Consider the following 26,726-nt stretch of genomic DNA (forward strand, 5'->3'; position numbering starts at 1 on the left):
TCTGACTCTTTGCGACCCCATGGACTGTAGCTTGCCAGGCTCCTCTGTCCGTGGGATTCTCCAGGCATGAATACTGGAGTGGTTTGCCATTTCCTTCTCCAGGGGATCTTCCCAACTCAGGGATCAAACCCGCATCTCCTGCATTGCAGGCATATTCTTTACTGCTGAGCCACCAGGGAAGCCCCAAAGTATGACTATAGACCTAAAATAAAAGCAAGTGCATAATTACTTCTTAGTGGCAGATCAAATGGGATTGTTTATATTCTATGATTATTTCAGTTTTGACTTTGCTTCAGGAGAGAAAGAAAAGACCAGTCTAAGGGTATTGCTTATACAGTGCCCTATGCTCTTTATTTCCTTTGCAGTAGAGTAGGATAGATGATAATTACAGAGAGAAATGACCAAAGACTTCACATTTTGTGCCTCTCTTCAGTCATCCCATAGCATCAGGACACGATCACTCTTCACTGATGATTTTTGTGTGAACCTCCCGGCTCTTCACCCGCAGCTTGTTGACCTGGGATTCAGCAATGTCAGCCCTTTCCTCGGCTTCCTCCAGCTCATGCTGGAGCTTGCGGAATTTAGATAGATTTGTATTGGATTGTTCCTCCTGAGAATAAAAATGGAATTGTAAGGAATGCATACTGAGCATCTTCATAGACTCTGTAGGCCTAAGGAAAGAAAGGACTTGGCATCTACAAAGTTAGAATACTCAACAGGAGACATTATTATCCTACCACCTCCTGGACTTTGCTTATCATTGAAATTAAGATTTATCTGGGGCTTTATGCTTCATAAAGAATTGCAGCTCTACTTTTGCAACCAAAACAGGGTAACAAATATGTACCACAAGTAAAGCAAGAAATAATATAAAAGCAGGAAAGAAGGCAAGGATAAAATCATGCTTGTTAATGCTTGCTGGAAGATGACGACTGTTCGCTTGAGTTAGATATTCTTCATCACTAAGGATGCATTTCTTAATAGCTTCTTTAAGTGGAAATAAATGTTGGATTTTATCATATGTTATTTTGGCACATTTCAAAGCAATCACTTTTTCCCTCCTACTTTGTATGTAATGATTCTGTTGACAGACTCCTTAATATTAAGTAATCCTTAGTTTGTAGGAATTAAATATATTTAATCACTGATGGACAATTTACTTAATAAAGTACGGGTTTCAGTGACCTAGTAATTTATCTTCACTACAACTATACTCATGAATAAAACTGCCTTTAGTGTCTTTCCCCACCCCTGTTCTCTTTTGGACAGGTTTTGGTATGAGGGTTATGCGAGCTTCTTAAAATGATTTGGAAAGCTTTTCATCTTTTCCCATGCTCTGAAGTGGCTTACATAGCTCAGGGATTATCTGTTCCTTCAAAATTTGAAAGACTTATCTGGAATGAGTTCATTTTCAGAAGGAATTCTGAAGTAACTTATTCAGCCAATTTAATAATTTATATTCTCTTATTTAAGATTTCAACCACCTTGATAGTTACATATTTTGCATTTAAAAAAATAATCTTCTTCCTGATATGGTTTGTCCCCTTTCTCATTTGTAATGTTGTGAGTTTTTACTTTCACTCACTTTTTATTTGATTATATATTTATTTTTATTAATTCCCAAGATATTACTGAGATTAGCTGTTGGAAATAGGATATACTCATTCATTCATTTCTATATTACCTTTAACAGTACCTCTTCATTATTTTACTATTATTTTTAACTTCTTGATTGGACTGTCAGTTTCTTCATTTATTTTTATTTTTGATTCATAATGAAAGCATATAAAGAAATGAATTGTCCTTCAAGGACAGCTCAGACTACATTCAAGGTTTATAAAAGTCTCATCTTCCATGAAATTTTATTTACAGTTAAAAACTATTCAGTAATTGTGTTTTTATTTCAAGTTAATCCAAAAATTTTTTAGGAAAGTCAGTTTTTTAACATTTAAATACTTGGAAATTTTTCTTGATATTTTCTCATCACTTTACAACTTTATCACACTAGGGCTAGAGAATGTATTATTTCTGCTTTGAGATTTTTTTGAGGTTTCTTTGTGGATAGAAGGTCAACTTTAAAAATTAAAAAAAAGTACAAATATTTTTAAGAAGTACTCAGTCTTCTATAATGCAGACAGCTTATTTACTACAGTTAAATAGTAAATCTAAGTACTTATGAGTTTTTCTTAACAGAGGACTTTCTTCCCTTTGTCTTAAGAATACTTACAGCCTCCTCAGCTTGTCTCTTGTAAGATTTCACTTTCGCCTGAAGTTTATCTACCAAGTCCTGAAGTCTGAGAATATTTTTCCGATCTTCTTCCGTCTGAAAGATGATACAAACCACAGAGTCTTAGTTCAAAAGCACACTACTGTTGTGTCATGACATGGGAGCATTTCCTATATATACAAGGAGTGCTTAGCTGATAGAAACTGTTGCTGCACCTGGTAAGTGAGTTCCTTCACTCTCCTCTCGTGTTTGCGCAGACCCTTGACAGCTTCCACATTGCGCTTCTGCTCACTCTCTACCTCTCCTTCCAGCTCACGCACCTGCAAAGGAGTAGGCGCTTAAGAACTTTGATCCACTAAGGCACTGGGAATAAATGGAAATAGATAGATACTGGGAGACCCACCCTGGCCTCCAGTTTCTGGATTTGCTTCTTCCCGCCCTTCAGGGCCAGCTGCTCAGCCTCATCCAGACGGTTCTGCAGGTCCTTCACCGTCTGCTCCATGTTCTTCTTCATCCGCTCCAGGTGGGCGCTGGTGTCCTGCTCCTTCTTCAGCTCCTCAGCCATCATGGCTGCCTAATTAGCAGTAAAATAAAGCTAGTTGAGGAAGGTGAGACAGCCCATCAAGATTCTAGCTTGACGACCCGGTGTGGCCCTCTGCTCACATCAGTGATGGCCTTCTTGGCTTTCTCTTCTGCGTTGCGAGCTTCCTGGAGAATGTCCTCCATCTCTCCCTGGATTTGCGTGATGTCTGTCTCTAGCTTCTTCTTGGTGTTGATCAGGCTGGTGTTCTGTTTGAAAGTAAGTTATATGCTCTTTTAATCATGTTACCAAAGTACGTAGTGGTGGCCACTGTTTGATAAAAATTTCAGATAAAAACTTGGAAGTCAAATGCTCTTGAATATTATTCTGTTATGTAGTACAATTAATTAAAATAGAAATGTTATAGAATATTTAGCATCTTTGTACATTTCTTATAATTAGACCAAATATCTCTATAATTTTAAACTGCCGTTTACCAGTGAAACTACTCACAAGGATAAAATTATAACATGTTCAAGTATTTCTTTTACCACAATAAAAATGTCAATATTGATAGCCAGGGTCAATAAAGATACTAACACAAAAGAATATGGCAAGTTTTAGAATATTTTAAGAAGTTAATCACTAATAATACATGCAAGATGAAATAGCGAAAGATTTCTCAATAATGCAGTGAAAATTTGGTAGAAGTATAAAACCTGACTGTTATATAAAAAATTCAAGTTTATCTTTTCTGGGTCATAGGCATTTACTGAAGGTGAATTCTTTGTGCTGAATCTTACCTGGGTGTGCAGGAGCTGGACGCGCTCACTGGCATCCAGGAGCTCCTGCTCTGCGATCTTCCTGCTCCTCTCTGTCTGCTCCAGGGTGGCCCTCAGCTCCTCGATCTCAGCCTGCAGCAGGTTGGCTCTGCGCTCCACCATGGCCAGCTGCTCCTTCAAGTCCTCCTGGCCCCGCAGAGCATCATCCAGGTGGATCTGGGTATCCTGTGGAATGAACGATCATTGAGACACCTTGTTCTCAGGGCTGCAGTCACCCACCTGTACTGGGACCATCTCCTGAACCCATTTACCTTGAGGATGGCTTGAGTGTTCCTGTAGTTCTTCAGGGCCTCAGCAGCCATGCGGTTGGCATGGTTCAACTGGATCTCCATTTCATTGAGGTCTCCTTCCATCTTCTTCTTGAGCCTGATGGCGTCATTCCTGCTCCTGATTTCAGCATCCAGCATGGTCTGCATGGACTCCACGACTCTAATGTGGTTCCTCTTCAGCTGGTCAATTTCCTCATCCTTTTCAGCAATTTTCCTGTCAATTTCAGACTTGACTTGGTTCAGCTCCAGCTGGATACGCAGGATCTTGCCCTCTTCGTGTTCAAGAGATGCCTTAACAACAGCAAGGGATGACGTTAGCAGGAATGGACACATTTAGCAGCTTTTCTGCACACCTTTCCTTCCGCTAATTTTGTGCCATTTATTCCTCTGTTCAGTGAATGTGGCTAGTCCTAATTCTTTTCTGAATTTGTTTACAATGTACATTTTTGACTCATACCTCTGCCTCCTCTAAAGCAGCCTGAATTTCAGACTTTTCTTGTTCCACTTGCTTCTTTATTTTCTCCAGTTCATGCATACGTTTCCCTCCTTCTGCGATCTGCTCCGTGAGGTCAGAGATCTCCTCTGTTTGGGTGAAAGACGGGAAGAGACTTGATCAGACAGAAAACAGAAGAGAAAGGTACCTCCAAGGCATGAAAACTATTCAAAGTGAAAGGGACTCACGCTGCAAGTTTTTGTTCTCTCGTTTCAAAGTTTCTAGCTGATCCAAGGACTCCTCGTAGGCATTCTTCATCTTGAACAGCTCGGTACCCAGAGAGCGGGCCTCCTTCTGAGCTGCCTCGAGCTCGGCGTGGGTTTCCTCATACTTCTGTTTCCATTCTGCCAGGATCTGAAACACACACCAAAAGAGGTTACCTGGCTGGAAAGGACAGAGAACAGTGGTGGAGGCCGGAGGCTGTGCAGAAGTTACCTTGTCAAAGTTCCTTTGCTTTTTGTCCAGGGCTGCGCAGGCAGCATTTGTCCTCTCCACATCGAGCATGAGGTCCTCAACCTCATTCTGGAGCCTCTGCTTGGTCTTCTCAAGGGAGGCGCATTTGGCGTTCACAGCTTCCACGTGTTCCTCAGCAGCCTGCAGACGCTGGGCCAGTTTCTTCCTTGAAGATTACACATGGTTGTAGAGAGAGGGAAACCAAACCGAGAATTATGAACTGTTACCGTGCTGAAAAGTGTGGGGAACTTCATATTAAAAATCTCCTTCATTCAAAAAAATATTGATGAGCTCCTTTTATGAACCAGATGCTGAGTACACTGCAGCGAATAGGACAGAAAAGATCCCTGCCTCATGAAGCTTCCAAAGAAGAGAGAGATAAACAATAAGCAAGTCAGAAAATGCATAGCGACTTATTGCAGATGTAAAGTGCAGTGAAGGAAGATAAAATGGAGTAAGGAGTGGGCAGCTATTCTTAGATATTCAGGGATGTCCTTTCTGAGGAGGTAATGTTTGAGTCAAGATCTAAAAGAAGTCAGAGAGAGCCAGAGGGAGATCTGGCGGGGGGAGGTTGTTCCAGACACAAGAGGGGCTAACAAATTCCTGAAGCATCAATGAGCTTGGTGTGCCTGACAGCCAGCAATAAGGCTGATTATCTGTGTGAGTTATTCTTTTTAACTAGATTTTAGGCTCAGAGGTCAGTGATGGTGTTTGCTTTATTCATATCCTGTTCTCAGGGGCTGATAATGCCTGGCAGATAGGAGCTAATTAATGAATGTTTGTGAGTTAATTCACTGAATCCTCAAAGGTTCTGTTTCTGTGATTCAATGTTCAACATTCTCTGCACATTCTCTTATATCTGAGCACATACTTGGCCTCCTCCAGCTCCTCCGTGCGCTGGATGGCGTCTGTCTCATACTTGGTCCTCCACTGGGCCACCTCGGTGTTGGCCTTGGACAGCGCCCTCTGCAGCTCGGCCTTGGATTCCTGCTCCTCCTCATACTGTTCACGCAGCAGGTCACAGTCATGACGGGCTGACTGCAGGCCATGGGCCAGGGCATTCTTGGCCTGCGAAGAGAGTTATATGTTCATTTTACTGAATACTTAGTGTTTAATTCTTAAGCTTCAAAACCCTGTAAAAGTTGGTATAATGGACTCCAATTAGGGTCAGGGTAGGGGGAAATGAGTCTTATCTAGTTACCTTTATCTCCTCTTCAAGTTGCCTCTTTAATTCCTCAATCTGTTGAGTAAATGCTTGTTTGCCCCTTGACAACTGAGACACCAGAGCTTCTTTCTCATCTAGCTGACGTGAAAATTCACCTGATAGGCAAATGATATGGCACCACTTGTTAAAGCGAAGAAAAGGTTTTGCAAGACTGTATGAGAAATAAGTTGAAAATCTCAACACCCCCTTTTCAGTTGAGTGCTCGGGTGGTTGAATTCTCTATTGACATCATCATGCTTGATGTCAATTTTCTGATTTTTATGGTGAAAATAACCTAAATGAATAAATGCAGCTTAACTTCTCTTTGTCCTCTCCATAACTGATTCTTTCGGGTTACATTATTGTACAAAACCTGTTAATAACTGTCAAAGAAGGGAGTTAAACTTTTTAATTCCACATTGGCCCTGTTTCATAAGACTTTTGAGAGACTGGGTTATCCATTGCCCTATGCAGGAATTTGGTTCATTCTGGTTTAGCTAAAAGGAAGCACGATCTAAAACAGAAGCCCTGGACCCATGATGGAAAAACCCTTGGCCCCAGGCATCCCTTCTATGTGGCCAAATCCTCAAGGCCTTTGTGGAGCAGAGCTTGGCCCAGTCCTATGGAAGTCTTCACCTCAGCATCGTCCCTAAGTAACCTTGTACGTGGGGGAGAGTCTGAACTGTCCGGTGAATCACATGTTCTCAGTTGCTTTTATTAGGCTCTCACATATCAGTTGTTTTAGACCACATCATCTCCACTTTTAGGCCTCATGGAGGAGGAGAGAGTTACCAGATTCAGTCTGCAAGCGTCCCCTCTGGGTTGTCAGGTCATTGATCAGCCGCTGCTGCTCCTCCTCCTTGGATTTCAGCTCGTTCACTTGGTCCTCCAGAGTTCGGCACATCTTCTCTAGGTTTCCCTGTGAGAGGAAAAGTGGAAGAAGCAAGTGCAGACATTGACAGCTACCATTTCTTCTAAAATAGAAAAAGATTTATTTTGACATATAAAGTAAATTGTCTTGTATGTAATATATAGGAATTTTTTCTTTATCTTGTATAATATGATTGCTGTCCTAAGGTGAAGACACACATTGGGAGTTTTAAAAAGCTAATTGTGAAGCTTCATTCATTATTCCAGGCATTCCTTGTATTATCGCTCTTCCCAGATATCACTTTTTTTTTAAAACAAATTTAGGGTTTCGGCAACCCTGTATCCAGTAAGTCTATCAGCACTATTTTTCCAATAGCATTGGCCCACTTCATGTCTCTGTATCACATTTTGGTAATTCTCACAGTATTCAAGCTTTTCTTCATTATTATATTTGTTTCAGTGATCTGTGATCTTTGATGTTGGCACTGTGACTCATTGATGGTTCAGATGATGGTTAGCATTTTTTTTTAAGCAAGAAAGCATTTTTAAATGAAGGGATGCATTTTTTTTTAGGCATAATGCTGTTGCACACTTAATAGACTACATTATAGTGTAAACATCATTTTTATACGCCTTGGGAAACCAGGGAATTTGAGTGGCTTGCTTTATTTTGATATTTGCTTCATTGTGGTGGTCTGGAACCAAACCTGCAATATCTCTGAGGTCTGCCTGTGATAAAAAAATGAAAGATCATGTACTAAAGATTTTGTGAAAAATGTAGTGACATATTTTCAAAAAGCATTTATAAATACTTCACTGCCTACTTATGTACAGTGAAACTGCATGTTGGATAGTTGAGAATTTTGGAGACCTGTGTTCCCCAGTTGGAGTGCTAGAGAACACGGACAGCCTGGTTCGCTGCAGATGTTGTCCTATGTTAATAGTGTGGTGGGGTTAATATGCTCAGCTTCTTTGAATTTTAGTTTCTTCCTATGATTGAGTGGAAATAATATAATACTGGTATCTTTCTTGTTTACCTCCTGGATTACTGCAAAGAACAAATCACCTGTGTGTAAAGGCCCTATGCAGACTGTGCACATAATGGGTCATTGCTGTTAATAACAGTTTCTCAGACTCGGCAGTACCTTGGCTTTAGAGATCGTTTCCACATTGCTAGCAAGGTCGTCGATCTCCATCTTCATCTCGCTCTTCTCCTTCTCCAGCTTCTGCTTGACCCTCTGCAGGTTGTCAATCTGCTCCCCCAGCTCAGCCACACTGTCCGCGTGCTTCTTGCGAAGAGCGGCCGCCGTGGCCTCGTGCTGCAGGGTGGCCTCCTCCAGGTCCCTGCGCATCTTCTGGAACTCGGCCTCCCGCTTCTTGTTCATCTCAATCTGGGCAGAAGTGGCCCCGCCGGCTTCTTCCAGCCGCTCGCTGATCTCCTCCAGTTCCCGGGAGAGGTCTGAGCGCTGCTTCTCTGCCTTGGCGCGGGAGGCCCGCTCGGCCTCGATCTCCTCCTCCAGCTCCTCGATGCGGGCCTGGAGGTGGGGAGAAGCTCACTGTGAGCTCCTTTATGCTCATAACTATGGCTCTTTGAGCCAGACTGATAGAAATATGAACTTACCTGCAACTCTTTGATCTTCTTCTGCAGTTGAATGCCAAGTGCTTGTTCATCTTCAATCTTGCTTTGCAAATTGCTGATTTCAAACTCTTTCCTTTTTGAAAAGTAGTAAAGGATAACAGTTGAGTCCATAGTCAACATTGGAAGCAAGTCCATAAACAATTCTTTCATACTTACTTTTTGAGCTTTTCATCAAGTTGTTGTTTTTCATTTTCAATGTCCATTATGGACTCTTGGGCCAACTTGAGATCACCTTCAAGTTTCCTCTTGGCTCTCTCTAGGTCCATGCGAAGTTTCTTTTCTTGCTCCAAGGACCCCTCAAGCTAAATACAAATAATGCTGAGTCAAAAAGAATTGCTTAGCTTCCTTTGAAAGAAAATTTCCTTGACAATCCTAGACTTACGTCATCCACTTGCTGCTCTAGCTTGGTTTTAGCTTTGGTCAGAGTGTTGACTTTGTCCTCTTCTGCCTGCAGGTCATCCAGGGTCTGCTGGTGGGCCTCCTGGAGGGCCTTTTTCTCCTTGGTCAGCTTGGCGATGGTTTCATCCAGACCTGCCATCTCTTCTGTGAGGTTTTTCACCTTAGGAAGTAAAAACACTTTGCATTCATTACATGTTACATTTTGGTGGCTTCCGTTTTTTGCTTGTATTGCCTAGTAATGATAAAAACATAAACTTTCCTTGTATGTTTCATACCTTATTTTCTGTGGCATGTTTCTCCTTCTCAACCTTGGCCAGTGTCAGCTCAAGGTCGTCTATGTCTTTCTTTAGTTCCGAACATTCGTCCTCCAGTTTCCTCTTCTTGGCCGTCAGCTCAGCATTGATCTCTTCCTCATCCTCTGCTCTCTCAGTCACCTCCTTGATCTTAGCCTCCAGCTGGATTTTGGTTTTGATCAGCTGGTCACATCTTTCCTCTGCATCAGCCAAGCCTTCAGCTTCCTTGAGTTGAAAGCAAAATCAAAATTGGGAAGTAAGAATGAAGTATTATACAATGATAATGGTATAAATCTCCCCCATTAATTCTTTGGATTAAACTTTTATGAACCACTTGTCATGTGTGATTGCCAGATGCTCCACATTTTGGGAAAAACAAAATGTATCAGGTATTGTCCTGTTCATTTAGAAGAGTATATTCTACAGTAGGTTAGAAAGCTTAACCCCAACAAGCTACGATTAATTCAGAAAGCAATTAGTGACATAAAAGATCAGAGAAGTTGTTTCAGATATGATTTAATGAATGAAGTGGCATTTGAGTTGGGCTTTGAGAGATGGATAGGACTTGGTTTTGTAGAAATGAACTTATTGGGGGAAGGATCAGGAGAAGGGAAAGCATTCAGAAGTTTCCAGATGTAGCCACTACTAGCAAATTATTTCCCTTTGTAGTCTTGGAGGATGATCCTGGTTATGATACTTTAAATTCTAATTGAGGCATTAAGTAATCAAATTCCTAGCAACATATGTTTCTACTTAAGAGAGTTGGGGGTGGATGGAAAAGAGAGAGAAATTGATAGATACATTCATCAGTGAGCCTCCATATCAGTCTTTGGATACATAAAAGAAGAAAGTGTGCTGCACACAGGCAGGTAGTGAGCATGGTAATATAGGACAGTAGCTAAGTGATTCTCTAGGGACAAGAGAAGAGACTTCAGGATAGCTTTGAAGGGAATGGGGACAGCAAAACAGCTCTTTTCCCTTCTGTAATCTAAAGGAAGGAGTTATTATACCACCCCAACTTGACAGAAGAGACCAATCTTAATCAGCAGGAAAAAATATATGATTTTGTGATGAGTAAATTATACCAAACCAATTCAGTTCACTTCAAATCAAAGACAGTCTCATAAATTACATTTCAGAGTTGATGAAAGCAGTTGTAAAATGATTGGTTCAGGCATAGCAATGAGCAGGCTGGATGGAGGGAGAGAATTGGGGGCAGGTAGAGCAAGTTAAGTGCTGATGCAGCAACCCGAACGTTATATGATGCGCACTGACTATGGAGATGGATTGGAAAGAGCAAGTCTCATTTTAGAGATCAATAACAAACAATAATTCAGTAAAAACTGATGTAGAGTACTATCCGTTATCAGCTGTACACACTGTGATTTAAGATCCATAAACATCTAGAAGTTCAAGGAAGTTGTAGAGAAAACAAATCACTTTCTCCACGCTGTTCTCCCCCTTTGTATTTGGGCTGCTGCTGCTGCTGCTAAGTCGCTTCAGTCGTGTCCGACTCTGTACGACCCCATAGACGGCAGCCCACCAGGCTCCACCGTCCCTGGGATTCTCCAGGCAAGAACACTGGAGTGGGTTGCCATTTCCTTCTCCAACGCATGAAAGTGAAAAGTGAAAGTGAAGTCGCTCAGTCGTGTCCGATTCTTAGCGACCCCATGGACTGCAGCCTACCAGGCTGATAGGCCATAACAGTTCTATAATTGTCCAAGGTTTCCTTTTCCATTTTAAGAATTAGTCTCAAAAGGAATTTTAGAGTATGTCAGAACTTGTAATTTTGAGAAACTATATAACTCAATAAGGTTTTTATAAATGACTAAAGGACTCATAAAAATCAGTTCAGCCACTGACTTATTAGATTACTCTGATCTGGGGAATTTCTTTAACTTCTCAGTGTTTGTTTATATCTTAAGTTTTTAAAATGCTTGAATGAATGATAATGGGGACTTTTCAGGGTTCCTTTGCTTTCAAGTGATACGCTTAGTACATATTTACTCACTGACTAACGATAATACCTATGAAGAGAGGTTAAAATGAAGTGGCTGTGATACTGTGCTTTAAGGAAAATGTAACTCATATAAGTTAATTTATCAATAGGAAAAGTTGAAAATAGCTTAAAAATTTTAAGAAAGCTATCCTTTTTATGGATTTCTTCATGACATTGTTGGGCTTGCTTGACTTGGACTAAGGAAATGGGAGATTGTAATTGGCCAGAATGTTGGTGCCAAGCCTGTCCCACTTTGATTTCAGCTTCTTCTTGAATCAATAAACAGAGGAGAGACCTTAAGAACTCGGGATCTGTATCAAAGGAAGAATCACAGGGTTCACTAGCTCTGCCTTTTACCCTGGTAGTTCAGTTCAAATAACTGCAAGTCAATTTGTTGGGCTAAATCCTGGGGGTTGGGAAAAAGAGATCCAGAGAGAAATAAGAATGACTGTCTTTTTTGAGTTTAAATGCAATCTTATACATGTGTATTCAGAAAATAGGGCTCCACTTTTAAGGCTGGGTTGAAGCATTAAAGCAGTCATTTTCTCAGAAAAATGACTGAGATTTGAGGGCTTGCCTTTAAATTGCTTCCTTCATGGCTGTTAAATTTGTGACATTGTTAAATAAATTCTTCAATTTCCCATTTGCAATTTGGAAGTAGTTCTTGCCTTCTTCATAGGAATGTTGAAAGTTAAGTGAAATACTGAAAAAAGCAGTTGGAAATATTCTTTTTCAAGAAAAGGCCATTTGTAAATCCAAGGTGTTTGTGAAGTCAAGAAAATGGTGCAATTGAAGTCACTGACATGGTGCATTCAGCACAGAGGGTACTCACAGATTGAACCTGGAGCTGTAGGTCATTTTTCTCTTTCAAGAGAGTCACCATTTTTTCCTCCAGTTCCTTCCTTTTGGCCTCTGACTTGGCCAGTTCATCCTTGGTTTTCTGGAACTCTTCCTTCATGGTGGCCATCTCCTTCTCCGTCTCTGCACTCTTCAGCAGGGGCTTGATCCTGAAGAACAGTTTCATCCAGGGCCAGTGCTTGACATTCATGAAGGCTCGGATGTTGTACTGGATGCAGAAGATGGACTCCCTGAAATTTAACCAATGCAAATTAGATGCTGTGTGGATGATGGAATGAGATGAAATCTTGGTGATGAGAGTTGGAGGTTCTGCCTTCCACCATGTTCCTCACCACTTTCAAAAACACAAATGAAATAAATTGTATTTGGGGGTGGTGGTCAAGGACTCATCAGTCATTTATTTCTCTTCGTTGGTGCTTCTCAAACTTTGGTGTGCATTAGAATCAGCTAAGACCTTGTTAAAATACTGATTCCTGGGCTATTTCCCTAGAGATTCAGATTCAGCAGATATGAGATGGGGCCAAAAATGTGCATTTTTAACAAGTTTGTAAGAGATGCTGATGATACAGGTCCAAGGACCACCCTTTGAGAAGTACTGCTTTGCTTCAGTGCTTTGCAAACTTTCCTATGTGAACACCGCTGAGAGCAGCCAAGGGGGAACCAGACCCCTGCCAGGTGTGAGGCGCAGGATAAAGAGACTCATTAAAAACTCAGTTTCTTTGAAAAATCTCTGGTTTTATATTTTAATGTTGTATGATTTTTGCATTCTATTCTTTAATATCATCACATTTGTTTTAATATAATTATTCTTAAAAATTGCCTTCATATATAGTCAATTGCCCAAGTGTATATATATATGTGTGTGTGTGTATGTGTGTGTGTGTGTATAGGGGGGTTATACCAAACTTATTTTTAATGAAATAGAATATAGTAGAAAATATTAGCAGAACTACAGGTGATAGAAAATCTGTTTCACGTAAATTATGTATTTACACACACAGGTATGCATGCATATACAGGGATCAGTGTAAAATACATTTCTCTCTGTGGATCCTATTCATATGTGTCCTACAGTTTGAGACACCTGACCTGTAGCCTTAGAGCACTGTCACTGCATCAGAGTAGATCACTAAAAAGTAAGATACCTTGGTGAAATTGTATTAACTTATTGAAAAAGTTCTTTCACCAGTTTTGCCCTTAATACTTTAAATCATAATAATTCAATAATATAAGTGATCAGACAAAGAAGTTGTTTCTGTATTTCATGTAAAACTGCTGTTGAAAATAAATGTGTGCTCTGCAGTTCAATATCTTATTTAATTATCGACCCAGTAAATTCATGTTAGAACCAAATGCTGGGGCAACATTTTGCCTCTGCTTGCTCAGTGGTATGTTTTCTCGTTAGATGAGACTGACACATCTCTCTCTCTCTTTTTTATTATGCTTCTCTCTCTTTTTAATTTTCTTACTTTTTCTTTTTTACCCGAGCATTCAGTTTATTCCATGGTGATTGCTACCTTAAGTACTTTGGTATATGTGTATCTCCAGTTTGGCATCAGACTCTTATTCATCCCTCTTACTCTGGTAGACTTGTGATATCTGAGTCTTAATTGTAAGCCACCTCAAATGTGTTTCTGAAGAAGGAAAGTATGACTAAATAAGCAATATATTTGTATACCTCCTCTCCACCATCTTCTGGTACTCCACTCTTGCCAAGAACCCTCTGCACCTGGCCTGGGTTCGGGTCATCAGCTGGGCTAGCTTTTCATCTCGCATCTCCTCTAGGAGCCCCAGAAGACCAGCTTTGAAAAAGACCTGTGTATGGCCAGAGTTGCAGATCAGAAACTTTACACAGACTCCAAAGGGACAGACACAGTGCCAGGTGGGCCTTAGAGACCATTACCTTGGTGTGACCAAATTTATACTGGGTGTGGTCGATGTCAATGGATGCAAGGAGCTTCTCAGAAGCCTTCTTGCTGTCGATGTATTGTCCTTCAGGGATCGCACTTGCATTTAATACCTTGTATCTGATAAAGTAAATATAGTTTTCTAAAACTTGGTTTATTGATGAGACTAGAAGTAGCTAACATAAATGATTGATTTTTAAAAGTCAGAGCTTTAAAACAATTATTTTCTTCACAAGAAGGACATTGTATACGTAGATGGCCAATCTAGTTATCTGCTGTCTTTTTATTCCATTTTACCTTTCTGCACAGTTGCAACTTTCCATTCTGCCTCATCAGACCCTGTTCTCAGGAAAGGATTCTATAATCTGGTTCACATTAATGTGTAGATGACCAATAAATGCATTTGCTATTGGTAGTGCTTAATCTCTACTGTGGTTTTGGAAGGATTAAATGAAATAACCCCAATATATTAAGCACTCAGAAATGATGTTCCCTAATTATTGAAGTTACAGTGGACATCCGTGAGCTAAGCTAGGAGCATGGTATATCCAGTGAAAAGTCCACAGAGTACCCACCAGGTGGTGTATCTTTATTTTAAAGGTGCTTTGAGGCTTATAACTTTTTACACTTTTTGTGGCAAATTAAAAATAACAAATAGAGGCATGTTTTTTACTAAATTGCTTTGCTTGCACTAAAACTCCAGGACACCCCATAATTAGGAGAGGCTGACCTCTGTTTGAAGTCCGCATACAGGATTCTGCTGGGGAAGCCCTTCCTGCAGATGCGGATGCCCTCCAGCACGCCATTACACCTCAGCTGGTGCAGGACCAGCTCGTGCTCCATGGCCCCTACAAATACATGTTCATGTCATTGCAGAGTTTTATTAAAGGGAGGGATGGCAGTCATGCTTTGTTCTTCGTCTCTGGAATGTCTTACCAGGGGTCTTCGTTTCATTGGGGATGATGCACCGCACAAAGTGAGGATGGGTACTCCTGAGGTTGGTCATCAGTTTGTTCAGATTTTCCTGTAAAATCAGGAAACCCTGTTATCTGAGTTTTAGACATGCTTATGAAAGCTTGGCAATGTCTATAAAATCAGTGTCCATCTGAGTTGAATGACCCTTGTGGACCATTTTCACTTAAGATAGCACCTTGGTAAGCTTCTCCTGAGAGGCAGTTTCCTTCTTAGTACCTCTTGTTCCACTCGAGTTTGCAGGAGTTACACACATAAAGCAGTCTTGACAGCTGAATCTTTTCAGTATCCAAGCACTATCGTCCTCTCAGCCCTGGCCCCTGGCCACCCACAAGCCTTCACAAAGCCATTGGCTTCCCATCCTAGATGGTCACCCTTTCTTCTGCTAAACTCTATGGTTCTCCAGTAAGGAAACATGCCTGCACTGCATTTGGTCTACTTCTCATAAATATAGCTTCCCCTTTTCAACTCTGTCAGCTTTGGGGGCATAAAGATTATCTGTAAGGGGAACCTGCCAGCTACAATTGAGAATTGACTAGATTAAGAGCAAGGATACCATATTAGGTTCCTTAAAGACTAGCTGTCAGATGTTCATTAGAGCTACTGAGGACTTAGTCTTTTTGGGTATGTACCATTGCTTATTTCCACAACTCAATTAGATTATGAATAGCAGAGCACTACGTTTTATAACATATAAAATATTTTTTACTATTTGGCTTAGCACAAAAGATGACCTAATAATTTCCAAGTAATTTAAAGCTCTTCTCTCCAAAACTCGATTAACAGAAATCATTAGCTAAGGTTAATCCTGTCCTAAATGACTTGTGCTTTTAAAAACAAATTCACAAAGTAACAAGAGAGTGTCAAAAACAATTTCCTCCTTACCCTGAAAAGTGCAGACACCGTCTGGAAAGAAGAGCCCTTCTTCTTACCACCTTTCTTAGTTCCACCACTTGCCTCTGGAGAAAAAAATCGGAAAAGATGTCATTCAGATATAATTTTAAATTGACAGGGCTATATGCTGCCCATTTGTTGATTTCTGTGTTCAGATGGAGCATTTTTTCCAATGCAGTTGGCCTGTCTGTTTGAGCCTTAATGAATCTTATATGTCAATTAAGTTCATATCCATTTCTCAGTGACACTCAGTAAGCAGCAGATATGGAGGAAGAAGCAGGAGAGAATGATAGAAGCCAAGCCTTTTCATTGCTTAAGATGTTGAAAGTTCCTTTCTGGCTGTTGGCAGCAGGGCCTTCATCAGTGCTGGAGTGAATGTCATGATGCAGCCTGCTTCCTCAGAACTTGGAGGCACAGTGGATTTGGCCACAACCCTTCGTCCTGGGCTGGGATATCACTAGCTTCAGTCTAACACCATGTTTTGTAATATCAGGAGAAAACATTGGGATTTTTTTGAGCATTACCTGAGTCACCAGTTGGAGTCCCAGAGAAAAGGAAAGCTAGAGTTTTCAACGCAGACTTCTGGTACAGCCCAACCACAGTATCGTTCAGGGGGTCCTTGTTCTTCTCCAGCCAGCCAGTAATGTTGTAGTCCACGACACCCGCATAGTGGATCAGGGCAAAATGGGCCTCAGGTTTGCCCTTGACCACCTTGGGCTTCTGGAAATTGGCAGACTTGCCCAGGTGCTGGTCATACAGCTTGTTCTTGAAGGACATGTCTGTGGCCTTGGGGAACATGCACTCCTCTTCGAGGATGGAGAAGATGCCCATAGGCTGGAAGCAGCCCACAACACAATGTTACAACTCTATGTAAGCATTTTTCTCTGTCTATAGGCTTAAACAAGATGTATGAATAATTTAGTCATCATAAAACATAGTTTCTGAAACTTGAAACAGACCTTCTCAATGAGCTCGATGCAGGCAGCCAGGTCCATCCCAAAGTCAATGAACGTCCACTCGATGCCTTCTCTTTTGTACTCCTCCTGCTCCAGCACGAACATGTGGTGGTTGAAAAACTGTTGCAGTTTCTCATTGGTGAAGTTGATGCACAGCTGCTCCAGGCTGTTGAACTAAATAAACAGATGGGTTTACTTTTCTCTCTGCATATTGGGCATTTTAAAATATAGGACTTTTAATTCAAAAGTGTATATTGAATAGCCTTTAGATTATAGATACCAAAATCCTTGGGGACCTATGAAATCTACTGTTTCTCTGCGGTCATTTTATCCAAAATCTTAAATCATTAGTAATTCTTTTTTCTTGTACTTGCTTAAATTGACTCAGGTGTTTTTCTGAGTTCCTGCTTAATTATTCTGTACTTATTTCCTTTATCTTTTGCATTTTCTATTGACTCTGCTGCTGCTGCTGCTAAGTCCCTTCAGTCATGTGCGACTCTGTGCGACCCCATAGACGGCAGCCCACCAGGCTCCACCATCCCTAGGATTCTCCAGGCAAGAACACTGGAGTGGGTTGCCATTTCCTTCTCCAATGCATGAAAGTGAAAAAATAAAGTGAAGTCGCTCAGTCATGTCCGACTCTTAGCGACCCCATGAATTGCAGCCTAACAGGCTCCTCCGTCCTTGGGATTTTCCAGGCAAGAGTACTGGAGTGGGGTGCCATTGCCTTCTCCGTCTATTGACTCACTTAGCAGCTAATTTGCAACCTATTAGAAGCTGACTGGAATGTTCTCTCTGTTGTGTGGAAGCAGTCATAGTCAACATTGCGAGGGAGCAATAATCACCACCTTTATTTTTTAATGTGAGATTTAAAAAAATCAAGTATCTAATATCATGTACAATATGTTAACACACACTCATATTTTTTTGGAAAAGAAAAGCCAAAATGTTGACATTAAGTGGATATATATAGTGGAATCCCCGGTAGCTCAGCTGGTAAAGAATCTGCCTACAATGTGGGAGTCCTGGGTTCGATCTCTGGGTTGGGAAAAATCCCTGGAGAAGGGAAAGGCTACCCACTCCACTATTCTGGACTGGAGAATTCCATGGACTGTAGTCCATGAGGTTGCAAAGAGTCAGACACGAGTGACTTTCACTCGTGAAAAGTGACTTTTCAGAGTGACTTTCACATATAGTGGAATCAGTCTGGAATTCTTTTCTTTGATTTTCAATGATTTCTGCCATGCCTAAGTGTTGTGTCTATAATTAGAAGAAAATAAGCTTCTTTAAAATTATAAGGAAGAAAAAATGTATTTTATAATCAAACTCGAATTTTTACCCCATATCACATTGAGAATTAAGAGTTCCTTGCATTGAGTTTATTAATGCTGTTTCTAAACTACTGATACTTTCTCAGCTCTTATCATCTGCCTATATGTTTCTGAGTGGTTTCTCTACCATATATTGAGAGCATATTATACATTGCACAGATTTATTTTGATGTTTTATATTAACTTCACTTTGCATTGTGGGATTTTTAGACTTCTCATTACACCAACCTAATTCCTGACTCCCTTTAGATCCCTTTAGAGTTAAAGCATCCTCATTAAGTGGATTATTTCTCATAGTAGTGGAATTGCCACTACAATAAATATTTAGTAGCTACCCATTCACTCTCTTTTAAATTTTAGCATAACTTTGTGACAGTGGTAATAAAAGGTTGTAATATTCACAAATTTCTTCTTACTAAGTATCCGTTGCTTTATTGTAAAAACCCCTTATGAACTGATTACCAACTCACATCAAAGATCTCAAAGCCAGCGATGTCCAAGACCCCGATGAAGTACTGCCTGGGCTGCTTGGTGTCCAGCTGCTGGTTGATGCGGGCGACCATCCACAGGAACATCTTCTCATAGACGGCTTTGGCCAGAGCACCCACTGCATTGGTTACCTTGAAAAAGAAAGGAGTATTTCTTGAGGTTAATAGAGGACTGTAAAATGCCTGCATCCCTGGTGGTGAATTTGAATTATGTACCTACCTGCTCTACAGTCTGGCCTTTGGTGACATACTCATTGCCAACCTTGACCCTGGGGTAGCAAAGGGCTTTGAGTAGGTCAGCAGAGTTCAGACTCTGGAGGTAGGCAGCCTTGTCAGCCACTGAAAGGAAGAAAGGATAGAATGATGTTATTGCCCACAGCAGTCCACTTCCTTAAAAAAAAACAAAACAAAAATAATAAGCTACAGGCATTTTGTGCAGTGTTTTAAGAATATCTTTTGAGTATTCTTACCTTCTCCACTCACCCCCCAATAAGTTCAAGACCTTTATTATGGGTAGTGTTCCCCAAAGAACTTAGAGATTGTAGCAACATGTGTCTAATACCCATGCCACATATATCCTATCTAGGTATACTTTCAAATGCAATTCTTGGAAATGAATTTGTCTTCTCGGGAGAGCTCAAGGGTAGCAAGTTAAGAACATCATTTTCAAGCAGACGTGAAGTCAGGCAGGTGACTAGGTTGGTACCTTCAGTGCCATCTGGCTCTGCTTGCTCCTCACGCTGCTTTTGCTTGAATTTCAGGTTCCCATAATGCATCACAGCCCCCGTGAGCTTGTAGATGGAGACCTTCTCTTCATTAGTAAAGCCCAAAATATCAATAGCACTCTGCCAATACAACCAGTAGAATAACTGTCAAGTTAGGATCCACATGCGTACTATCAATACTTCATATTTGGATTCCTGATTTTTCGGTCAAACCGAGGAAACTGCCAGTACTGCTGCAGAGCAAGGAACTCCTTAGATTCGAGACCTAGGGAGCTGGTCAGTCAGAGGCCAGCACAGAGCATGGGAATCACAGGTGCATACCTTCTAAAGATGCCAAAAGTAGATTTAAAATAGAGAACGTGGATAGTTATTTAACTTGTTGTTTTGAGAGGTGGAACAGATTCTTGTAAGATAACATAAAGTCATCCAAATGATTGTTTCTAAATTCTTAGAGTAAGTGGAAATATAGAATGGGAGAATAATGACTCTGCATTTAACTTATTTTCTGGATTCAAAGGAAAATTGTTTAACTTGAATCAAATTGCCAGTTTCAAAATGACTGATAGACAAGAAAAGGAAAAATAAGCAACCATAGCAGGGAACTGGAGGGGTGGGGGGGTGCTCTTTTATTGGGTGCTCCAATAAAAGAGCACTTATTACTGTTACGAGGCTTCCCAGGTGGCTCAGCAATAGAGAACCCACTTGCCAATGCAGGACCCATAGGTTTTATCGCTGGATTGGGAAGATCCCCTGGAGGAGGAAATGGCAACCCGCTCCAGTATTCTTGCCAGGATAATCCCATGGAGAGAGGAACCTGGCAGGCTACAGTCTGTGGGGTCGCAAAAGTGTTGGAACGACTGAGCAACTGAGCACACACACACAGATTTTAAAAAATGGTTTAGGGAAATTCAGAAAGGATAGATCATTAAGACTATTAAGAGAAAGTGAGATGTAGGAGCACATGCCAGTCTTTTCAGTTGACTCCAGGTCATGCCCATCTTTGAAGTTTTGTGATTTCTACTGGAAACTGAATGTTTATCTAGAGGGACCATCACTCCGTCCAAAATAATCATTCTAATTTTCTTGTGTTTTACTTACATCTGTGGCTATCAGTTCTTCCTGATCATCAATACTGGCCACACTGATCTCCCCTTGACTGATGAATGGGTAGTCATATGGGTTGGTGGTAATCAGAAGCATCTCTAAGTAAATGGAAGAAAGCAAAAGTAAGCAGAAATATCCTCTTCATTAAAATGAGAGATTATGAGACAAATTCTAAGGCACTAGAATGGAAAAAGCCAGGATATATTATTGATCAGTAAAAAAGGTAGATGATGGAAGAGCATGTAACTCTGATCCTAGTTACTGTATGTATTTAAAGATTTCATCCAAGTGTTCATAGTGGTTGTTTCATAGTGATAAGATTTGGAGGTGTTTTCAGTTTTCCTTTTGAATTTTTATGAAGAGCACACATAAGTTTCTATCAAACTTACAAAGCGATTTTCAAAATAAAGATAATGTATACAGTTAACAAAATTCCATCATGGAATACCAAGTTGACCAGGCATCGATAGGTGTAGGTGAGATAAATTTTGTAAAGAAAGGATGACATTTCTTACCAATTAGTTCTGGTTTCCTGTTTGATGTGATCTGGTAAAAAATATGATAGCTCCTTTCAGCCTTAAGCTGGAAAGTAACTCTAGACTTCTCTAACAGATCTGAAAAGAAATTAATAACAAACAAGAAAAATTCATATGAAATGCAAATTTTATTTCTGTTCAGTGTTGTAGGTCATAAGAAATAGAAATTGTGGTAAAGACTATCCAGGCACTTACATGTTTCAATATCAGCAGAGGCCAGTTTTCCTGTAGTGCCAAAGTGGATTCTAATGAATTTACCCTTGAAGGAAAAGTTAATATTACTACTTCGTTTCTGAATCATATCAAATCTTTGAGAAACTCAAAACACTAACATTAGCACTAAGTGCTAAAGTTTTAATAGTAAATCAATTCAGACACTATTGGTATCAGGTTTAAAAAAAAAGCTGTATCTCCTATTTTGTAGATAAAACAATTTTAATTTAAAAATCTGTGAATAATTGTAGGTAATGAAAGATAAGAACTCAGATATAGGGTCACATTTCTTTTTGGACAAGGCTTGGATCCATATTATTACGTGCTTAGAGGAAAAGGAAAGAACCCTGGTATAATGGGAATGAAAAAGACTCAGAGAATGTATTCACAAACATCCCATAAATCTTGACCAGTGAGTAGTGTCCATGGTAATGTCCAAGAGACTTACAAAGCGAGAGGAGTTGTCATTCCTCACGGTCTTGGCGTTGCCAAAGGCCTCAAGCAGTGGATTGGCACTGATGATCTGATCCTCCAGAGTCCCCTGCAGAGAAACACAACAGCAGTGCTCACACGTGGGGCTTCTTGAGCACCCTTTCCGTCATGATTCTGACATGTCCATCAGACCCACCTGTATTTTGCCTGAAGTTATTTCCTCCTTCTTCTTCTCCCCAGTGACTGCAATTGTTGCAAAGTACTGGATGACACGTTTTGTGTTCACAGTCTTTCCTGCCCCGGATTCTCCGCTGTTGAATAAAAACCAAGTCAGTAGAGGTCCCGAAGCCAGCAGCTATAGCAGTCGTGAAAACAAAGCATCAAGTCTACTTACGTGATCAGGATTGACTGATTCTCTCGGTCTATAAAAGAGAAATTATAGGCAGTCAATACCGTCTTTAAATATATTTGTAAATGGTAAATTAATAAAATGGTATGAAGCTAGTATTTTTCAGCATCCTGAGGGTTGGTGGTCCCCAGGCCCAGCATCTTTTCCAGCTCCCCTCTCTCCTGCTCCCTGAGGCTTCCCCCATTGCATCAGCTTACAGACCACCGCTGAAACAGAACACTGCCAGGAAGCAGCAGGCTTTCTCTTTTTATACTCCACACTAAATGTACACCAAGTGGACTTGGGTTTTCAGGTGGATTTAGATGACAAGTTAGTAGCATGTTTATTGTAAGTACAAAAAGTAATGGGGAAAAAAGGCATTAGAGATATTTTTAGTGTGGGAGAAGGAGTCAGTATAGTAAAGGTGGTAGCTTTGGAAGTAAACACAGCCTTAGTCGTATTTTCAGGGAAAACTAAAGGCTCATGTTGATGTTCTGCTCTCTCTGAAGAGGAAATCTCTCAGTCCTTTCCCCAAGGTGCCATTGTGCCTTAGAATTGTCTAGCTGAGACAGCATTCCAGGAAGAAGATTCATAGTGTGACCGCTCTAATTCCAGATACACCTTATACTCTGGAGTATGTTTTGGTTGGTTCTGGGAAAAGGGCAATGGCATTTAGAGGACCACCTCAAAGAGTGTGTTGAGATGAGTAGAGTCTCTTTCTCCTGTGGTTAGTCTCTCTCTCCTAGAGTCTCATCTCCTAAAAAGATGCACGTGGAAACATCCAACTCACCAGTCAGCATGAACTGATAGGCGTTGTCAGAGATGGAGAAGATGTGGGGCGGGGCCTCCTGGCGCTTTTTGCCTCGGTAGGCTGTCACCACCTCAGGGTTGTACACCGGCAGCCACTTGTAGGGGTTGACGGTGACGCAGAAGAGGCCCGAGTAGGTCTATGCAAGCGAATAACAAAGAATAACTAACCAGACACCTTTCCTGTTATTTGCACAGCTCAGTTATTTAATGAATTTTAACAGAAAAAGAACACTCTAAGTAAGTGGTCTACACATCTTCAAGGTATCAGCATGGAAACTAGTTGAAAGGTTCAACAAGATAGCAAAATCTTGAGGGTGAGGCATACAGTTTAGATTCTTATTCCTCTTGGGATTTGTCACAGTGATTTTCACACAGTAGGAGATCCAAAATTGTGGGTTTTTTAAAAAATGTTTAATACATTTTTACCATAGTTTAGAAAATAGGAGTATATTTAAGATAGTTCAAATTCATGAAAATGAATTTATGATCTAGGAAAATGAATTTATGGTACCTAAGTACTCAACAGTATGAAATAGGTAGGTGAACTATGGAAAAATCTTCTTAAGATAGTATGATTCAGACATTTAAAAAGGCAAACATGAAGGTATGCAGCAATACTGGGGAAATAGTTGTAAACCACTCCTGAATTGTGAAGAAACAGAACACAGAATGATGGGAATACATTACGATTACAACAGCTGGATTTCCAATATTTTTGACATCTGGTCTAGGATAACTGCCAACCAAACAGAATGGATTCTGACACTAATCACAGGCACACCTGTGTAGGTGTTGTCCAGCTGAATAGCAGCAGTGACTACAGCATTCAGAAATGATGAGAATTCCCTGATGGTCCCATGGTTAGGTCTTTGAATTCCCAATGCAGGGGGCATGAGTTCAATCCCTGGTCAGGGAACTAAGGTCTTGTAAGCTGTGTGGTGGGGCCAAAGCAGCAACCACAAAACTGTACAGAAATGTCAACCTAACGTTGTAAATTCAATTAGTATTACTGAGTTTGTGTTATGTGAAAAGTCTCTGCAAGGCCCTAAGAATGAAATATAAACGTTATTTTTCTTTGAACATATGATACTGTTCCTTGAGGAACTCCCAGTCTGTGTAGGAGATGGACATGTAAATGATTCATGCTGAAAAAACATTGTCAGCATTATTGCAGGGCAGAAACACCAGGACACAAGGTTGAACTCTGCCTGGGGAAGTTGGCAAGATTCCATCAAGGAAGTGCTCCACTCAGAAGGGACCAGAACACAGAGATACAAATTGCTATTATTTGGGGGGATTGAAAATTGGTCTTTAAAAACATTACTTTTAAGTGTTGAAACATAAGTTTATGTTTTTCCTCTGGATGATTCTGCAGCAGGAATGGGGATGAGGGGAGACGCAGGCATGTGGTTGAGATGTAAACAGTAGCTGCTACCGTGTTTGTTCAGGGGATCTGTGGCAAACCCAGTCCATGTGGACAGTGGCTTTGCCTGGGAAGACAAAAGATTATGTGCCAGCTGTTGGGTTGGGCCTTACAGTAGCAATCGTGAACCTCTTAGTTAGTTACATTACTAGTGAAAGTGCAGTGAATCACTGTCTGTGACCCATTTGTAGTACAGTGAGCTGACAGGGTCTAGTGGTCAAAACCACTTTGGGGTTTTGGGAACACTCACGTAGATCATCCAGGCTGCATAACGCTCTTTGAGGTTGTACAGCACAGCAGGCTCGTGCAAGTGGGTCATCATGGCCATGTCCTCGATCTTGTCGAATTTGGGAGGATTCATGGGGAAGACTTGATCCTCTTTCACTGTCAGAGTCTGGTAAACAGGAAGGATAACTGCTTATGTCAACCAAGTGGCCAAACAAAATAATCAGTAGCATGTGGCCAGCTCCTGGACTACTCACCGCTCCTCCTTCGGTCTTCACTGTCACTTTCCCACCTTCTCTGCTCTGGATAGTCCCTTTGACAAAAGATTCCTTGGGCTCGGCCACAAAGACAGATGTCTTGGCATCAAAAGGCTTATTCTGGGCTTCAATGCGCTCCTTTTCAGACTTTCGGAGGTAAGGAGCAGCCTCCCCAAAGATGGCCATTTCCTGGTCCGAACTCATGGCTGCTGAACTCAGAGGTCCTAAAGACGATGAAGCATTTCTTACTAGAGATTCTGAATTGTCATCTATACGCATAAATCTCTACCTTGATGATATTTCATGGGCCCAGTTGGAAATTTCACCAGGCAGATGCACTGTACTCCATGCTGTAGTTATTGAAGCAAACATAATCATAAGAAATCACCAGGACTCAAAGGCATCTGGGGTCACTGTGCACCCAGCAGTGGACTCGGGGCTACCTTCTTTCATCCTTCAAGACTGATGTTCTAATAAGATTGCTGAGGGGTAGCCTCACAAGCTGCTAAGGAGCTTGTGACCTTGGGTTGCCCTTGATCCTCTGTGCCTCAGCATCTCCATCTTTAGGGATCACAATATTGCCTTTTGTATCCACAGTCCATGAGACAGCGTGAAGACAGTTTGAGAAAAAGTTAAAATTTGAGTAAGAAAGCAATTTGAACAAGTTCAGGCTATGACTAAGATAGAAAATGTCGTTTATTATAATGTAAGAGAATTCCATTTTTTGCCATATGAGAACTTTATTTCCTCCTTTAGGTGTTCAGCCGGAAGTGCTCATGTTCAGTGGATTTGGCAGGAGGTCACATTATAATTTTGTTTATCTTTTTTTTTTTTTTTTTTTTTGAGTTAGGTGCTTAGTAGAATTTCTCTAGCATAATTTCTTTGCATATTAAATCCAGTTAATCAGCTTAACCCAGTTAAACTAATTGAGGATAAAAGCAAACATTATCCTCATTCTTCTGCACTGAAGGCTCACTTTCCTGTTCCACATCTCCTTCCGAAGGACACAGGCTCAGGCTGCTCCATTCAGTGCTGTCTGCAGATCACCGGCAACATCAGTAGAATGAAAGGCTTGGCAGAGGATGCTGCTTCAGTCATTAAGTGATCGAGTTACTTGAAACTCACTTTAATCATCTACCCACCAGCCTCTCTCTTTAGAAATGCAGTGTGTAGTAGTGGGCAGACTAATACCTTCATTATTTATGTAACAAAAATTTCAGTGTTCTGGTTTCATATAACACCTAGCATTGGGTAAGGTGACTTTTTAAAACTCTTCACAGAAGTAAAAGCAGCCCGCTTTCCTAGGTTCTTCTTTTCTTACTTGTTAGATATCGTGTTTGCTAAATGAATTCTAAAAGCAGGACACATTTTTACAAAGTTGAGATTTTTAACCAGGGAATCTTAGTGCAGATGTTTTTTTCCCCTACGGAAATGATATTCTTTTCACAAACTTTTCCTTGCTAAAATGTCATCCCACCAGTGCCAGAGTCCTAAGACTATGTGCCTTGTTCTAAAAGGCAAGCTCTCCGTCCCCTTCTCCCTCTCCTGCATCTTTCCTGAAATACAGTTGTTAGGTATTTACTGAGACAAGCACTTTCTCAAAGGTTGCTAAGTGACACACATCCATCCCAGAGGCTCTCGCCTTCTCCAGGGACTGGTTAGTCCAAATCTTACCTTGTTACCAAGTGAGAAAACGCAGCCTGGAAGTGAGACGGTTCTATAAAAGGAAAAGGAAAAGCACTTGATTAATTAACCAAAAAGAAAACAAAGCAAACCAAAAACTCCATTTGCTACAACACTGGCTGTTGTTAACAGAGGGCAACCAAAGCCATGGATGTAAAACATGCAGAAGGAGCAGTACCCTAGGCAGCAGCTGCAGCCGACACGGGGTGGTGCGGCTAGCGTCCCTCTTGAGAGTCTGGTCCTTGTTCCCACTTACCTTGGAGCTTTTTAAAGCAGGACGAGTCAGCCTCATTCCAAGGGCTCTTTTATATGGATA

The 26,726-nt window shown here is 40.9% G+C and overlaps 1 protein-coding gene across 2 annotated transcripts; it reads right to left on the bottom strand.

Moving 5' to 3' along the window:
* Positions 1-323: 323 nt before the first annotated feature.
* Positions 324-26,726, bottom strand: LOC113876998 (myosin-2). Of its 2 annotated transcripts, none has more exons than XM_027516639.1 (40): positions 26,667-26,726; positions 26,402-26,444; positions 24,728-24,951; positions 24,496-24,639; positions 22,803-22,959; positions 22,019-22,046; positions 21,821-21,935; positions 21,641-21,733; positions 21,175-21,238; positions 20,959-21,057; positions 20,438-20,541; positions 19,321-19,459; positions 18,835-18,953; positions 18,597-18,746; positions 16,799-16,969; positions 16,364-16,673; positions 15,831-15,904; positions 14,910-14,997; positions 14,704-14,821; positions 13,970-14,093; positions 13,745-13,881; positions 12,041-12,296; positions 9,192-9,434; positions 8,900-9,076; positions 8,674-8,819; positions 8,500-8,590; positions 8,024-8,413; positions 6,801-6,927; positions 6,006-6,124; positions 5,676-5,872; positions 4,787-4,970; positions 4,540-4,705; positions 4,316-4,440; positions 3,841-4,149; positions 3,551-3,754; positions 2,891-3,016; positions 2,631-2,801; positions 2,443-2,547; positions 2,228-2,323; positions 324-610 (listed from the first exon to the last, which is right to left on the bottom strand). In XM_027516639.1, the coding sequence occupies exons 3-40, from the start codon at positions 24,929-24,931 to the stop codon at positions 458-460; spliced, it is 5,823 nt and encodes a 1,940-aa protein (XP_027372440.1). In that variant the 5' UTR covers positions 24,932-24,951; positions 26,402-26,444; positions 26,667-26,726; the 3' UTR covers positions 324-457. The 2 variants fall into 2 exon arrangements, with proteins under 2 accessions (XP_027372440.1, XP_027372438.1); XM_027516637.1 differs by lacking the exon at positions 26,667-26,726 and adding an exon at positions 26,589-26,655.

The sequence above is a fragment of the Bos indicus x Bos taurus genome, chromosome 19 (genome assembly GCF_003369695.1).
Source record: "Bos indicus x Bos taurus breed Angus x Brahman F1 hybrid chromosome 19, Bos_hybrid_MaternalHap_v2.0, whole genome shotgun sequence".
In the NCBI taxonomy this organism is placed as follows: Eukaryota; Metazoa; Chordata; class Mammalia; order Artiodactyla; family Bovidae; genus Bos; species Bos indicus x Bos taurus.

Excerpts from the sequence above, each read along its gene's own strand:
- LOC113876998 (XM_027516639.1), bottom strand. The coding sequence starts at position 24,931 with ATGAGTTCGGACCAGGAAATGGCCATCTTTGGGGAGGCTGCTCCTTAC. Across the intron at positions 22,960-24,495 it reads ATGCAGCCTGGATGATCTAC|ACCTACTCGGGCCTCTTCTG; the intron begins GTGAGTGTTCCC and ends TCGCTTGCATAG. Across the intron at positions 4,706-4,786 it reads AGCAAAGGAACTTTGACAAG|ATCCTGGCAGAATGGAAACA; the intron begins GTAACTTCTGCA and ends TGTGTGTTTCAG.